The 17,097-nt window shown below is 53.5% G+C and overlaps 1 protein-coding gene across 1 annotated transcript in view; it reads left to right on the top strand.

The window, feature by feature from the left end:
• Positions 1-381: 381 nt before the first annotated feature.
• LOC129694455 (H-2 class II histocompatibility antigen, A-U alpha chain-like) overlaps positions 382-17,097 on the top strand; it is a 42,662-nt gene continuing 25,946 nt past the window's right edge. Inside the window, exons 1-2 of the mRNA XM_055631172.1 lie at positions 382-570; positions 9,660-9,908. Coding sequence (XP_055487147.1) covers positions 507-570; positions 9,660-9,908 — 313 coding nt within the window. The 5' untranslated portion in view covers positions 382-506. The remainder of the gene's footprint in view (positions 571-9,659; positions 9,909-17,097) is intronic.

Consider the following 17,097-nt stretch of genomic DNA (forward strand, 5'->3'; position numbering starts at 1 on the left):
CCACACTGCACAACACTGACCACAATTAACCATTCTTGACTCTCCTGAAACTGTTTATTTCTCTATAGATGCTGTCCGACCTGTTGAACAAACACATTGAACCTGGTTCTCGCTCACAACTCAGCGACTGGAGAGGGAAGTGAATCTAAACGCGTAAACTATTCAGTTCAACGCCAGTCAACAAATATCTTCTCCTCGAATCATCTCGACTGACAGCAGCGCCTCCTCTCGCCACAATCCTGCCTCCATGCGGCAAGTTCAAGGCTTGGTGAAATTTAGAGCAAGTTTGTGTGTAGTTCACCTGGAAACTGCTGTCGCGTACGAATCCCAGCTGGTGATTGGCTCACCGGCCCTCAGTCGCATGTCAGTTATAGACAGATCTATCAGAAAGTGAGTGAGATAGAAACTTGGCTTCAGAGAGAAACCGGCGCCACATTGAGCGGAGCTGGTGCTGGTGCTGGTGTTAGCGAGGAGACGTCGCGATTGTGGGACAAGGGAGATCGAACATGGGAGCTGTTTACTTGTCTATGTTAGCGATGGCTATAATATGCGGAGCCCGGGCTGGAGACTGTAAGTAATTCAATTGTAACATTTAACAGATATTGACGTCGGAACTCTCGGGATTAGCTGGTGTTATAATGAGTACACAAGAATAATTCTGATCTCACTTGGGTCTATTGTAAATGCAGAAAGATACAACATATTGGAGAAACTCAGTCTGAAGAAGAGTCCCGGCCCGAAATGTCACCTGTTGATGTTCTCCAGTGACCCTGTCTGATTCGCTAAACATAGAAACATAGAAATTAGGTGCAGGAGTAGGCCATTCGGCCTTCGAGCCTGCACCGCCATTTAATATGATCATGGCTGATCATCCAACTCAGTATCCCGTACCTGCCTTTTCTCCATACCCTCTGATCCCCTTGGCCACAAGGGCCACATCTAACTCCCTCTTAAATATAGCCAATGAACTGGCCTCAACTACCCTCTGTGGCAGAGAGTTCCAGAGATTCACCACTCTCTGTGTGAAAAAAGTTCTCCTCATCTCTGTTTTAAAGGATTTCCCCCTTATCCTTAAGCTGTGACCCCTTGTCCTGGACTTCCCCAACATCGGAAACAATCTTCCTGCATCTAGCCTGTCCAACCCCTTAAGAATTTTGTAAGTTTCTATAAGAAACGATTCTATCATGTTGTGTTCTTTGGTGAACCAGCTTGTGCAGTTCCTTCATTCTCTATTATAACTGGGGTCTGTCTTGGTCTCAGGATCTCTTATTTTCACAACGCTGAAGTAACCCTCACCTCGCTGATGTCTCTCGGGGAGTACAGTCCGGGTCACACGATCCTCACGGTCTCTAGAATCCCGAGCTCACTCTCTTTATATGGAAACGTTGCTGGTCTGAGTTTGTACTGGATTGATCCAGGGAATTTGAGACGTCTGTTCCGAGTGAAGGAACAGTCTGTGACCGGATGGGAGTGGGGACGGGGAGAAAGCCGGGGAGTGACGGGGAGGCAGCGAGGGTCGGTGAAGATCTCTTCCGCCCGATAAACCCTGGGAGTGGTGGGAGTGAATTGAAGAGGAGACTGTGGTGTGTGTGTGTGTGTGTGCGTGTCGGTTGGGGAGAGGTCGGGGTAGGGGGTTACATTGACTGCCAGAAACTGGCTGGCCGGTTTTTAGGGTGAATAGTAAGTAGGATGCAATGGATCTGAGGGTGATATTTTTCCACCCGGAGAGTCGTTGGCATCTCGCCCTGTCCCGGTCTAACATCTGCAAGTTATTGGTGACAGAGTTTATCTTCATGTGGAAAGGCAGGTTGAATAGGAATAGTCGTCATAGGTTTGATCATGGGAAATCCTGCCTCACTAGTTCGTATGAGCCCCATTGTTCAGCTCTTTGCTCCCCCTAGATATAGAATACCTGAAGAAGGGTTTCGGCCCGAAACGTTGCCTATTTCCTTCGCTCCATAAATGCTGCTGCACCCGCTGAGTTTCTCCAGCACTTTTGTGTACCTTCGATTTTCCAGCATCTGCAGTTCTTTCTTAAACACAAATATAGAGTTCCCCGGGACCACGCCTTTCATGCCACTGGCTCCACATCCAACAAATCATTCTCCAACATTCCCACTGCCTTCAACATGATCCAATGCCCAGTCACATATTCCGATCGCCACCCATTTCTGCTTTCTACCGAGACCGCTCCCTCGGCAACTCCTTGGATCACTCATTCCTTCCCACCCACTCTCCAGGATAAGTCATCATCCCCATTTACCGCCGGATAAGGATCACTTAGCCCTCTAACTCCACCCAGGGTCCACAGCAGCCCTTCCAGTTGAGACAGAGGTTGACGAGCACCTCTTCAAACCGCGTCTATTACAATCAGTGCTCCCGGTGTGACCTCCTTTGCTTCGGCAAAGCCGAGCATAGACCAGGCAACCATTTTGCTGAACACTTGCACTCGATCTGCCACGGCCGGCAGGAACTCCCAGTTGCTAACCATTTTGACTCCCATTCCCGAATCACCAATTTTCTTTTTATCCCTGTTTCTCTTCCCCCTAACCCCATTCCACTCATATCCCGCCCTCTGGCTTTACATTTCACTCCTCTCCTCTGACATATGTTTTACTCCTTCATTCATATGGCAACCACCCCCTGCACCTGTATCCACCGATCACTTTGACAGGTTTTGTCCTGCCCCACCCGTTTTTCAGCTTTCTCCCTCCACTACAATCAGTCTGAAGACTGGTTTTAGAATTGTTCAACATTAGGATCATAGTTTAATATCTGTGTATATATTTTAAAGTCAATATTTATTCTGTTTAATATTTGGGTTGATCAGTTCAATGTTGCAGTTTATTCATGTTCAATATCAGTGTGTGTGTGTGTCTTTACTCCACACTGATCTCACTGTCCTACATTTCCTTCACCTTGGAGAAAATTGATGCAAAGTACTCATTTATTACCTCTCCTACATCCCCAGACTCCAAGCACAAATGCTGGAGTAACTCAGCGGGCCAGGCAATGGGTGACGTTTCGGGTCGAGACCCTTCCTCAGACTGATGTCAGGGGAGTGGGCGGGACAGATATATAATGTAGTCGGAGACAGTAAGACTGGTGGGAGAAATGAGAAGGGGAGGGGGGAAGTAAGGGCTATTTGAAGTTAGAGAAGTCAATGTTCTTACCACTGGGGGTGTAAGCTACTCAAGCAAAATATGAAATGCTGTTCCTCCAATTTGCGCTGGGCCTCACTCTGACAATGGAGGATGCCCAGGACACCAGGAGTTTGTAGTTTGTAGTTTGCCTTTCTCCAGTTTACTACATTCCACAAGGTCCACCCCTCTCCCTATTCAAAACAATCTCAAAACTTATGAATAGACACAAAATTCTTAGTAACTCGGCAGGTCAGGCAGTATCTTTGGTGAAAGTGTATAGATAATGTTTTGGGTTGGGCCTGAAACATCATTTATCCATTTTCTCCAGAGGTGCTGCCTGTCCCGCTGAGTTACTCCAGCACTTTGTGTCTAACCAGCATCTGCAGTTCCTTTGATTAAAACTGGCACTGGAGAGGCAACACACCACCCTTAAGTCCTGTTTATTGCCACTGAATCTCCTGTCCGTACCCCTAACTAACGAGTCTCCTATCATGATGGATCTGCCTGTTCCCTTCCCTGCCTCAGAGCCAGGCCTGACACTGCAGACCAGACCACAGCTGCTGCTCCCCCACACCAGTGGTGACGGGGAATGGCCATCTCTGCCTACTCCCTTACCTGGTGGTCACCCATCAGGTGAAACCCAGTTAAGGGATTCATTTTTTTTTACTATTCTGCGTTTAATATTGTGGAACTTGGGTTAACGAGGTACAATCCCATGATGGCGGAACTGACATATTCACTAGAATTATAGAGGATGAGAGGATATCTTACAGAAACATATACAATTCTTAAGGGATTGCACAGGCTAGATACAGGAAAATGTATCTGATGTTGGGGGAGTCCAGAAATGAGCTTTCAAGCTTATTTCTAGGAAAGGGAAGATGTCTGCAAATATTTTTTAAATTTTCACCTATTTACATTTAAACGATGAACTAAATAATTGCAAACAGGTTGACTCTAAACTGTTGGGAGTTCTAACTGAAGTATATATTTAGAGAGTGATGATACTGGAAAACGTACAATGAATTTCACACCAAAACAGGACCTTCAGCCTTTTAATTTGTACCGTTGATGGTTTCAGAGGCAAAGCGCAGGTAGCGACGACATATGTAAATTTCAGAGATTTTACAGCAATGATATGTGGTGTACTGCATCAATAATGGGGAGAAGGCAGACACGGGTTACTGATTGGGGATGATCTGCCATGATCACAATGAATGGTGGTGTTGGCTCGAAGAGCCGAATGGCCTCCTCCTGCACCTATTTTCTATGTTTCTAAAAAAAAAAACCAGGGGTCACCATTTAAGAATAATGGGTAGGCCTACTCCTACACATATTTTCTATTTTTCTATCTCCTCCGCTTCCCTCCCCATCACCCCTTCCCTCCTCCATCTCCTCCCCCTCTCTCACCTCTCTGTGCTTCCTCTTCACCCCCATCTCCCTTTCACTCCTGTTCCCCGCTCCCTCTCTCCCCTCCCTCCCTCCTGCTTCCGTCCCATCTCTCTCCCTCCACCACCCCCCCATCCCTCCCCATCACCCCCTTCCCCCCACTGTCCTCCCACTCCTCCCTACTGTCCCCCCTCCCATCATCTGCTTCCCCCCCCCTCCCTCTCCACACCTCGTTCCCTCTCCCTCTCCCCACCCCCCCCCCCTCCATCTCCATCTCCACCTCCGTCCCTCCCCGTCTTCCCCCTCTACTCCCCTCCCTCTCCCCTTCCCTCCCTCTGCCACCTTCCCCCACCCCCTTCCCTCCCTCCCCATCTGCTCCCCTCCCTCCCTCTGTCCTCATACACTCCCCACTCACCACCCTTCCTCTCTCCCTCCCCATCCATCCCTCCCACCCCCTCCCTCCTTTCCCCCCCCCTCCTTCTCTCATCCTCCCCACCCCACCTTCTCCCCCCCCCCCTCCCTTCCCCTCCCCCTCCTTCCTCCCCCCCCCCTCTCCTCCCCTCCCTCCATCTCCCCACCCTCTACCCCTCACTCTCCTCCATCTCTCTCACCCCCCCCTCCCTCTTCCCTCTCCCCCTCAATATCCACCCTCTCCAGCCCTCCATCTGTTTTCTCCTTCCTCCCCCATCCCCATCCCTCCCTCTCCAATCTCTTATGCCTACATCTCCCTCCCACACTCCCTACCTCCATCTCCCCCTCTTGCCCTGCTCCATCCCAGTACCTCCCTATCCTCCCCTCCTCCTTCCTTCCCTTCTTCCACCTTCTTCCCTCTCCCTCCCTCACCACCCCTTCCTGCTCCACCCTTCCATCTACTCCCACCATGCCTCCCACACTCCCCCTCACTTCCTCTTTCCTCCCCCCCCTCCCTCCATTCCCCCCTCACCTCCCCCCCCCTCTCTCCATCCATTTTCCCCCCCCCTCCCTCCTCCACCACCTTCCTCCCTCCCCTCCTTTCCCTCCAGCCTCCCCCTCCCCCCCTTCCACCTTCACTCTCCCCTCCCTCCTCCCTCTCCCCTTCTTCTCCCCCCTCCCTCTCCCTCCGTTCCCCTCCCATTGCGAATGGTATGTTAGCTTTCATTGCAAAAGGATTTGAGTATAGGAGCAGAGAGGTTCTACTGCAGTTGTACAGGGTCTTGGTGAGACCACACCTGGAGTATTGCGTACAGTTTTGGTCTCCAAATCTGAGGAAGGACATTATTGCCATAGAGGGAGTGCAGAGACGGTTCGCCAGACTGATTCCTGGGATGTCAGGACTGTCTTATGAAGAAAGACTGGATAGACTTTGTTTATACTCTCTAGAATTTAGGAGATTGAGAGGGGATCTTATAGAAACTTACAAAATTATTAAGGGGTTGGACAGGCTAGATGCAGGAAGATTGTTCAATATGTTAGGGAAGTCCAGGACAAGGGGTCACAGCTTAAGGATAAGGGGGAAATCCTTTAAAACCGAGACGAGAAGAACTTTTTTCACACAGAGAGTGGTGAATCTCTGGAACTCTCTGCCACAGAGGGTAGTTGAGGCCAGTTCATTGGCTATATTTAAGAGGGAGTTAGATGTGGCCCTTGTGGCTAAGGGGATCAGGGGGTATGGAGAGGAGGCAGGTACGGGATACTGAGTTGGATGATCAGCCATGATCATATTGAATGGCGGTGCAGGCTCGAAGGGCCGAATGGCCTACTCCTGCACATAATTTCTATGTTTCTATCATCTCCCCCCTGCCTCCCTCTCTCCCTCCTCATCCCTTCCCTCTTCCACCCCTGCCTCCCTCTTCCCTGCCCCCTTTCCCCCTCCCTCACTCCGCTCCTCTCTCGCCCTCCCTCCCTCTCCCACTCACACCGTTACTCACTCCCTCTATCCCCCCCCCTCCTATTCTGTCCTCTCCCCCTTTCCTCCCCCTTTTTCCCTTCCCCCCCTATTCACCTCCCTCTCTCACTACCCCTCCCCCCTACCCCTCTCTTCTCCCCTCCCTCTCCTCTCACTACAGCTCACTCTTTTCTCCTCCCACCCACCCCACTACCCTCCCTCCTCCCCAACACCCTTACCCCGCTCTCCCCCTCCCTCCCTCCTCCCCCAATCTCTCCCTCTTTTCTATCACTTCTTTTCGCCTCCCACACCCCCCTTTCCTTCTTCCTATCTCTTCCCTCCCCTTCCCCCTCTCTCTTCCCTCTCCCTCTCCCCTTCCATCCCCCTCCATTCCCTTTCTCCCCCTCCTACCCTCATTCCCTCCCCTCTATCTACCCCCTCCCCCCCTCCTCCTCCCTCTCCTTTTACCCTCCTCCCTCTCTCGTGCCTCTCTCCCCCCTGCCTCTCCCCACCAATCTCCCCTCCACCCCATCCCTCTCCCACCCCCTCCCCCCCCTCTCCCCTAGGCCTCCCAAACTCCCCCCTCTCCCTCTCCCCCCCCCCCTTTCTTCCACTCTCTCTCTCCCTCCCAATCTCCCCAACTTCCCTCCTCCCTATCCCCCCCCCTTCTTCCCTCTCCTTCCTCCCTCTCTCTCTACCCCACTCCCCTCCTTATTTGCTCCCACCCTTCCTTCCCCTCTCTTCCTCTCTCCTCCTCCCTCCTTCCCTTTCCTCTCTCCTTCCTTTCTACCCTCCTCTCTCCGTCTGTACACCTCCATTTCCTCCCACCAACTCCAACGCCTCCAACTTATTTCCCTCCATCCTTCCTCCTCTTCCTCCCATTAGTCTCTTCTCTCCCTATCCCCCCTCTCCTACCCTCACCCCCTCCCACCCTCCTCTTCCTCTCTCCCTGTCCTCCTCCTCCCTCTCCTCCCTCTAGACCTTCCTCCCTCCCTCCTGCCTCCCTCTCTCCTCCCCCTCTCTCTTTCCCCCCTCCTTCTCCCTCTCCCCATCACGCCTCTTACTCTCCCCTCTATTTCCCTTCCTCCCTCCATCCTCCCCTTTCTCTCTCTCCCCCCCCCCTCCCCCTCAACCTTCCTCCCCCTCCTTCCTCCAATTCCTCCACCTCCATCCCCCTCTCCCATTCTTCCCCTACCCTTCCTCCTCCCCCCCCCCCCTCTCTCCTCTCTCCTCCCTCTCCACTCTCCTCCACCTCAGTGCCTCTGGCCACCCTCTCACCCTTTCCTTTCTCTCTCCTTCCCCCCCCCCCCTCCCTTTCACCCTTCTCCCTCCTCTTCACCTCCTGCTCTACCCTTCTTCCCCCCCCCCCCCTCCCAATCCCCCTCCTCCTCCCCCCCCTCTCCCCCCCCCCCCCCCCCCCATCTCCTCCCTCCAACTCCCCCTCCCCATTCTTGCCCTCAATCCATCCTTCCTCCACCTCCCTCTCCCTTCTTTGTTCTCCCTTCCTTTCCTCCCTCTCCCCCCCTTCCCCCCCCTCCCTCTCCCTTCTCTCCCCTTCCTCTTTTTCCTTCTCATTCCCTCATACCCTTTCCTCCCTCCCTCCCTCCCCCTCCCTCCCTTTCACCCGCTGACCCCCTCTCTCTGAAATTCCTTCGCTCCCTCTCCACCTTCTCACCCCCCCCCTACATCTCCTCCCTCCCTTCTCCCCCTCCCCATCACTCCCCCTTCCTCCTCCTCCCTCTCTCCCCCTATCTCTTCCCCCTCCCTCCCCTATCCATCCCTCTCCTTTCTCCATCCCCCTTCGGCTCCCTCCACTTCCTCCCCTCTCTCTCCCCCTTCTTCCATTACCCCACACCCCTCCCCCTTTACCCTCTCCATCCCTGCCCTCTCCTCCCTTTTCCCCTCCCCCCTCTCCTAATCCCTCTTCTCTCCCCTCCCTTCCCACTCTCCCTCCCCCTCATTCCCTCTCCCTCTCCTCCCACTCCCTTTCCCCCCTCCCTCTCTCTCCTCTTCCCCTCCCTCCCTCCTCCCTTTTTCCCCATTCCCCCATTCCTCTCTCCCCTCACTCTCTCCACCCTCCCTCTCTGACCATTACATCTCCCCTCCTCCCCCCCCTCTCCCCTTTCCCCCCACCCCCCCCTTTCTCTCCTCTTCTTTAATCTCCCTACCTCCCTCTCTCCCTTCCCCCCCCCCTCATCCCCCCATCCTCCCTCTTTTCCTCCCCCCTTATCCCTCTCCACCCCCTTCTCCCCCTCATTCCTCCCCCTCTCTTTCTATTCTTCCCCACCCCCTATCTCCCTCCCTCTTCCCACTCCCTCCTTCCTCTCTCCCTCCCTCCATACCATTCCTCCCCCTCCCCTCTCTCCCCCCACCCTTCCTTCTCCCCCACTACCCCCTCCTCCCCCGCTCCCCTCAACCTCCCTGCCACCCTCACTTTCTTTTCATTCTTCATTCATCCCACCCCTTCTCTCCTCTCCCTGTCCTGCCTTCCCCTCTCCCCTCTGCCTCCCCCAAATCCCTTTCCTTCCTTCTCTCCACTTCCATTTCCTACTCTTCCCCTATCCCCTCCACTTTCCCCACCCTCCTATCCACTTTCTCCCCTCCCTCCCTATCCCCCTCTCCCACTTCCCTCCCTCCCTCTCTCGCCCCCCCTCCCTTCTTCCCCCTTCCATTGTATCTGCCCATCCCCTTCTATCTTCTCCCTCCAACACCCCCCTTCTCCCACGTCCTCTTCACCCCTCTCCCTCTCCTCCTCCTTCCCCCTCCCCCCTCCCCTCTTCCCCCCATCCCTCTCCCTCTACTCTTTTCCCTCCCTCTCCTTCCCCCTACCCGCCCTCTCCCTCGTCTCCCTTCCACTCTGCCCCCTCACCCCCCGCCCCTTATCCTCCCCTCCCCCTCCCACCGCTCTCTTCCCTCCCTCCCCCTTCATTTTCCAGCTCCCGCTCCCCTCCTCCCACTCCCCCTGCCTTGCTCCCACCATTCCCCATCCCTCCCTTTCCCCCGTCTCTCCCTCCCTCCCTCTCCCCCCCTTCCATCTGTACCGCCTCCATGCCTTCCCCCTCTCCCCCCCCCCCTTCCCTGCCACTTCCACCTCCCTCCATGTCCCCCTCCCTCACTCCCCTACGTTCCTCTCCCCCATCCCTTCCTCACTCTATCCCACTCCTTCCCCCCCTCCATCTCCCCCTCCCCCCTCAATCGTCTCTCTCTCTCTGCCCCCTCCCCTTCATTTCCTCCCTCTCACCACCTGCTTTTCTCACACACAGACCAACACGACAATCTCCAGGTCTACTTGGTCCAGGACGGCAGCCCCGACAAGCAGTTTGACATGTTGGTGGATGACGATGAGGTTTTCTACATGGACTTCAAGCTGAAGAAGGAGGTGGCGCGGATCCCCGCGTTCCAGCACCTCGCGATGCAGGGAGGAGAGGCGGCGATCTCGTCTAACATCGCCGTCGCTAAACAGAATTTAAATGTTTGGAAGAACCTGTCGCACTGGAGCCCGGAGCCCAAAGGTGAGCGCGGGGGCCGGGGTTAGGGCCGGGTAACCCGGGCTGTCCGCAACAGGGTGCCGCTACCCATCCCTGACCGATCCCTACTGTGGAACTGCTCCAGCTCCAGGGGCCCCAGAAGCGACTTCAGTCTAATCGCCTCCTCGCTCCCGCTCCCGTGGGGAGGGGCGGGGCAAGGGCTCGACGTCACGCCCGCGCGCATGCGCCCCACCCCGCCCCTCTCGGGCAATGCGCTTGCGCCGATCGCCGCACTAGGTCCCGCCCCCCGGGTTGGAGCCCGTTCCGCGCACGTGAGGCGCCGCCAACGGCCGGGAGCGGGAACGATGCGGCCATTAGGTGTGACGTTGTGTTTAGTGAAGACCAGAATAAGTGGGGGCCTAATCCTGTCGTGTTAGGTCGAGGCGAGGGGATTAGTCGAGGTGTAGGTGAGGGGAAGTGGGTGTAGGTGAGGTGAGGGGAAGTGGGTGTAGGCGAGGGGAAGTGGGTGTAGGCGAGGGGCAGTGGGTGTAGGCGAGGGGCAGTGGGTGTAGGCGAGGGGCAGTGGGTGTAGGCGAGGGGAAGTGGGTGTAGGCGAGGGGCAGTGGGTGTAGGCGAGGGGAAGTGGGTGTAGGCGAGGGGAAGTGGGTGTAGGTGAGGGGGAGTGGGTGTAGGTGTGGTGAGGGGAAGTGGGTGTAGGCGAGGGGCAGTGGGTGTAGGCGAGGGGCAGTGGGTGTAGGCGAGGGGAAGTGGGTGGTAGGCGAGGGGAAGTGGGTGTAGGCGAGGGGCAGTGGGTGTAGGCGAGGGGCAGTGGGTGTAGGCGAGGGGCAGTGGGTGTAGGCGAGGGGCAGTGGGTGTAGGCGAGGGGCAGTGGGTGTAGGCGAGGGGAAGTGGGTGTAGGCGAGGGGCAGTGGGTGTAGGCGAGGGGCAGTGGGTGTAGGCGAGGGGCAGTGGGTGTAGGCGAGGGGCAGTGGGTGTAGGCGAGGGGCAGTGGGTGTAGGCGAGGGGAAGTGGGTGTAGGCGAGGGGCAGTGGGTGTAGGTGAGGTGAGGGGGAAGTGGGGTAGGCGAGGGGAAGTGGGTGTAGGCGAGGGGCAGTGGGTGTAGGCGAGGGGCAGTGGGTGTAGGCGAGGGGCAGTGGGTGTAGGCGAGGGGCAGTGGGTGTAGGCGAGGGGCAGTGGGTGTAGGCGAGGGGCAGTGGGTGTAGGCGAGGGGCAGTGGGTGTAGGCGAGGGGTGCAGTGGGTGTAGGCGAGGGGCGGGGTGTAGGCGAGGGGCAGTGGGTGTAGGCGAGGGGCAGTGGGTGTAGGCGAGGGGCAGTGGGTGTAGGCGAGGGGCAGTGGGTGTAGGCGAGGGGCAGTGGGTGTAGGCGAGGGGGCAGTGGGTGTAGGCGAGGGGCAGTGGGTGTAGGCGAGGGGCAGTGGGTGTAGGCGAGGGGCAGTGGGTTGTAGGCGAGGGGCAGTGGGTGTAGGCGAGGGGCAGTGGGTGTAGGCGAGGGGCAGTGGGTGTAGGCGAGGGGCAGTGGGGGTGTAGGCGAGGGGCAGTGGGTGTAGGCGAGGGGCAGTGGGTGTAGGCGAGGGGCAGTGGGTGTAGGCGAGGGGCAGTGGGTGTAGGCGAGGGGCAGTGGGTGTAGGCGAGGGGCAGTGGGTGTAGGCGAGGGGCAGTGGGTGTAGGCGAGGGGCAGTGGGTGTAGGCGAGGGGCAGTGGGTGTAGGCGAGGGGCAGTGGGTGTAGGCGAGGGGCAGTGGGTGTAGGCGAGGGGCAGTGGGTGTAGGCGAGGGGCAGTGGGTGTAGGCGAGGGGCAGTGGGTGTAGGCGAGGGGCAGGTGGGTGTAGGCGAGGGGGCAGTGGGTGTAGGCGAGGGGCAGTGGGTGTAGGCGAGGGGCAGTGGGTGTAGGCGAGGGGCAGTGGGTGTAGGCGAGGGGCAGTGGGTGTAGGCGAGGGGCAGTGGGTGTAGGCGAGGGGCAGTGGGTGTAGGCGAGGGGCAGTGGGTGTAGGGCGAGGGGCAGTGGGTGTAGGCGAGGGGCAGTGGGTGTAGGCGAGGGGCAGTGGGTGTAGGCGAGGGAGGCAGTGGGTGTAGGCGAGGGGCAGTGGGTGTAGGCGAGGGGCAGTGGGTGTAGGCGAGGGGCAGTGGGTGTAGGCGAGGGGCAGTGGGTGTAGGCGAGGGGCAGTGGGTGTAGGCGAGGGGCAGTGGGTGTAGGCGAGGGGCAGTGGGTGTAGGCGAGGGGCAGTGGGTGTAGGCGAGGGGCAGTGGGTGTAGGTGAGGGGCAGTGAGTGTAGGTGAGGGGCAGTGGGTGTAGGTGAGGGGAGGGGAAGTGAGCGTAGGTGAGGTGAGGGGAAGTGGGTGTCTGAGCTCAGGAAGGGGAGGCCAAGGTGATGCTGAATGAAACGAGAGCGACAACTACCTTCTGTAGCAGAGAATTACACAAATTCACAACTGTGGGTGAAAACGTGTTTTCTCATCTCAGTGCGAGGCAAAGAGACATTTCAGGTAACATAGTTTTTGTAAAGATTTTTAGCAATGTTACAAAATTTTGAGATTTAAAAATCAAGTCTGCAATTTATCCCATCAGATAAAAAAGTATTAAAAAGGTTATGGCCATTTTCATACTCGGAAATTAGCATCTTGTTCCCTATTGATTTCCCATTGACTTAACACAAAAGCTGTGATCGAGGACAGTCAAAAGCCCATAACTTTATTAAAAATTAAGAGAACTGAAAGAAATTTTCAGATATTATAGATTGAAGCATTCTGAAACAAATATTAAACAATCTTACTTGGATGACCTGAAATTAAAGCATATAATTAGTTAGTTACCCAATTGTAGCTAATTCTAAAATTCAATTACTAGATTTAAACATCTATCCATTTCTTAAGGAAAGATTAACATTTTAAAATAGCATAAGTGTCCAAAGAACATTCAGACAATAATTCACAATAAAACATGATTTTAAAATCTCATTGACATTAATTTATAGGCCAAATGGAAGGAATTTAGTGTTCAATTGCTGTAAATTAATGGCCATTTAAGTGGGAACTCTGTGGAACGCGATGGTTTGGAACGTTCCCATTGCGGTGGATTTGTACCCCATATGCCCAGAAAAATACTGCAGGATTTAATGGGCCCCCAAATCAGCTATTCACAGCATAAAATGTTGTATAAAGGGATCTTAAGAAGCGCTTTTTAATGTAAAAATAAACAACCTACATTCCGTTGTCCCCTGCATGAGATCCACCCCGTTGTCGGCGGTCGCCGGTTTAGAGGATGACTGTTAACCTACTATAACAAATGATGTTAACCAATTTAGTTTAAAAATAGCTGCAGCGAACGAACCTTGCAGTGATTTTTCATCAGCAACTAAGTAGGCTGAACAACCTCGATTTGAATAGCCTAGAGAAAATCGCGTTTTAAACCTGCCCCCCTCTCAAAGGCGCCAAAATCGCGCACACGGGCAGCGCCGCTGAAGGTAGGTTTTGCAACATACCTAGTATGAGGCCATTTATTGAAACGTAAGATTATTAAAGGTTTGGACATGCTTGAGGCAGGAAGCTTGTTTCCATTACTGGGAGAGTCCAGAACCAGGGGCCACCTCCATCGCAGGTGATCGACTACTGACCGACATCCACTGACTCCCATGGCTATTTGGACTATACTTCTTCCCACCCTACTTCCTGTATGCACTCCATCCCCTACTCCCAATTCCTCTGCCTGCACTGCATCTGCACCCAGGATGAGGTGTTCCAAACTAGGGCATTGGAGATGTCCTCATTCTTCAGGGAATGGGGGTTCCCCTCTTCTATAGATGAGGCTCTCACCAGGGACTCTTCTATACCCCGTGACGCTGCTCTCCCTCCCCCTCCCCCCCCCCCCCACTTGTAACAAGATGTAGAGTCCCCCATGTCCTCACCTACCACCCTACCAGCTGTTGCATACAACAAATAATCCTCTGACATTTTTGCCACCTCCAACGTGATCCCACCACTTCATTTACATCTTCCCATCTCCTCCCCTGTCTGCTTTCCGCAGAGACCGCTCCCTCCGTAACTCCCTGGTCAATTTGTCATAATTCATCATATTTCGCTTGGGCAGAAGGCCATTTCTCTGGAGGTTATCAAGAGAGAGATAGAGCTCTTAAAGATTGCGCAGTCAAGAGATATGGGGAGATAGCAAGAACGGGGCACTGACAGGTCAGTAAAACCACTCACAGTTTAGTAGACATGTGTTCAGTGTTATTCACAGCTCAGCCTGAGAATTGGGATCTTTCGCCTCCCCCATCTTGCAGAGAACTGAGGCACCTCCACACTTCTGGGTTTTATAGTCCCTCCAGAAGGGGCTTGGCCTTCAGGAGAGAAAATCTCAACATTTTTTTAAACGCTAATTACTCTTTTAGTTTTCATCGATGAGAAAAATCCTCGGCACCTGATGAGCGGAGGGGGACTGAGTAAGATGGCCAAAAATCGCAGCCGTACGTGGTAGCGTTCTTTCTAAAATCAAGATTAGACTTTTAATTATATAGAAGGCAAGGCAGCTCTAATTAGGCAAGGCAGCTCTAATTAGGCAAGGCAGCTTTTGTACTTTCAAAACCGAAGGCAACACGGCTTGCTGTGGCACTTTCAAAACCAAAGGCAAGGCAGCTTGTTTTAGCACTTTCAAAACCAAAGGCAATACAGCTTTAGCACTTTCAATCCAAAACACACTTTTGCACTTTCAAAATAAATTTTCAAACCACATTAAGGGCACTGATAGGTCAGTAAAACCACTCACGCGGAGGGGGGCTCTGAGTACGATGACCAACAATCACGGCCATAAGTGGCAGCGTTTTTTCTAAAATCAATATACAGAACAACAGGAAGTGGTCAAGATCAGACTTTTAGTAATATAGATAAGATTATTATAACTAATTTAAAACACTATTAACATTTTATGACAGAAATTAAAATTTGTGGTGATCTAGCATGGGACAACCCCATTTGAAGAAGATAACAGTGGTTACCCAGACCTTGTTGCTGGTTGTGAAGGGGCCCTCATAACAGTTCAATCTTCAGGCCCCCAAAAATGTAGGACCGCCACTAGGCCCACAGTAACTCGCATCCTCCCCGCAGCCTGCGGACTGGGCTGGTGCCGGTGATGATGGACTAGATGCCCTGAAATGAGGAGCCCGTGATGGACTGGACTGTTCACCACTCTCTGCGGGGACAGGCGGTCGAACACTTGCAATACCAGGCTGACATGCATCCCGTCAGAATATTTTCCCCACCACAACCGTAGAAGTTTCACACAATCCTTGTTAACATGCTGATGAGTCTTCTCAGAATGGCTACGTAAATTTACTGCTAAACTTCCTGAAAGGAATCCATCCCCTACTCCCAATTCCTCCGTTTACGCTGCATCTGCACCCAGGATGAGGTGTTCCAAACCAGGGCATCAGAGATGTTCTCTACAGAATGAGGACATCTCCGATGCCTTGGTTTGGAACACCTCTAATTCTATAGATGAGGCTCTCACCAGTGTCTATTCTATACCCCGTAACCCTGCTCTCACCTACCCCCCCCTCCCCCATTCGTAACAAGGGCAGAGTCTCCCTTGTCCTCACCTTCCACCCTACCAGCCGTCACATACAACGGATAATCCTACGACATTTCCGCCACCTCCAATGGGATCCCACCACTGGCCATATCTTCCCATTTCCTCCCCTTTCGGCTTTCCGCAGAGACTGTTCCCTCCATAACTCCCTGGTCAATGCATCCCTTCCCACCCAAACCACCCCCTCTCCTGGTATTTTCCGTCGCAACCGCAGGAAATGCTACACGTGTCGCTTCACCTACCCCCTTGACTCCATCCAAGGATCCAAGCAGTCTTTTCAGGTGCGACAGAGGTTCACCTGCATCTCCTCCAACCTCATCTATTGCATCCACTGCTCTAGGTGTTTGCTGCTCTACATCGGTGAGACCAAGCCTAGACTTGCCGATCGCTTCACCCAACACTGGTTTGCAATAACCAACCTGATCTACCAGTGGCTCAGCACTTCAACTCCCCCTCCCATTCCGAATCCGACTTTTTGTAAGGCACTATATCCCACGTACAAAACCATGCTGGTCTATCCTTAATTAGGCACAGTCCATCTACATCTTATCCCTCAGAATCCTCTCCAGTAACTTGCCTACCTCAGACATTAGCCTCACTGATCTATAGTTCCCAGGCTTTTCCTTGCAGCCCTTCTTAAATTGAGGCACAACATTAGCCACCTTCCAGTCTTCTGGAACTTCACCCATGTCTAACGATAATTCATAAATCTCAGCCAGGGCTCCTGTAATTTATTCTCCAGCTTCCTGCAGTGTCCTTGTATATATCCAGTCAGGCCTGGGAGATTTATCTACATACGCTTTTGGATGTGTAGCACCTATTGCCATAGTTTGCAAGAATGGTTGGAAGACGTGATCAGAAAGTAGTCTCAGTACCTTATTTCTCAGATCATCCAATTTTTGACTGAACCAGCCAGAGGGCTTGCCTGTTCACAGAGTCTGTGGTGAGGCCCATGAAGGCCCTGTATAGGGACTGTATCTGCTCTTTACAGTTGTCTTGTTGCTGTTGGGCCCTGAAAATCAGGTCTGTTGTGCCTCTGGCTGGGCATAAGCTGCAGTGGAATTGGGGCAGGATTTCTTCAGGCAGTGGGAAGAGTTGGTTGGAGAGAACCACAGCCGATTATCTTTCCAATAATGAACAGGTTAGATGCCCCTATAGCTTCCACACTCTGTCCTGTCCCCCTTTTTATGTACGATGACAATCCGGGAATCTAGGAAATCATTGGGTAGAATTTTTATTCTGCCAGATTTTTACCATCAGTGTCCATATTCTTGTTGTTGCTCTTCTTCAGGATGGCATCTGCTGACTTCCTGTAAGCTTGGAGGATCTTCCGTATTCTCCCTCATGGGGCTCTGGGCGATGCATGATACTATACGATAGAACTTTATTGACCTCAGGAGGGAAATTGATCTACCAACAGTCATTAAACACAAAATACATGAAATATGAAATGAATGTGATGAGTGGAAAGGATTGGGGATGTGCAAAGATTGGGGAGGGAGGGGAAGTCAATCTACCCCACAATAGAATGGGGAGGAGTTGTACTGTTTGATAGCCACAGGAAAGACAGATCTCTTGTGGTCTTGTGAGGGGAGGATGCTCCACAGTTTGAGGAGCATCCTCCTCTCCAAGACCAC

The sequence above is a fragment of the Leucoraja erinacea genome, unplaced genomic scaffold (assembly GCF_028641065.1).
Source record: "Leucoraja erinacea ecotype New England unplaced genomic scaffold, Leri_hhj_1 Leri_67S, whole genome shotgun sequence".
In the NCBI taxonomy this organism is placed as follows: Eukaryota; Metazoa; Chordata; class Chondrichthyes; order Rajiformes; family Rajidae; genus Leucoraja; species Leucoraja erinaceus.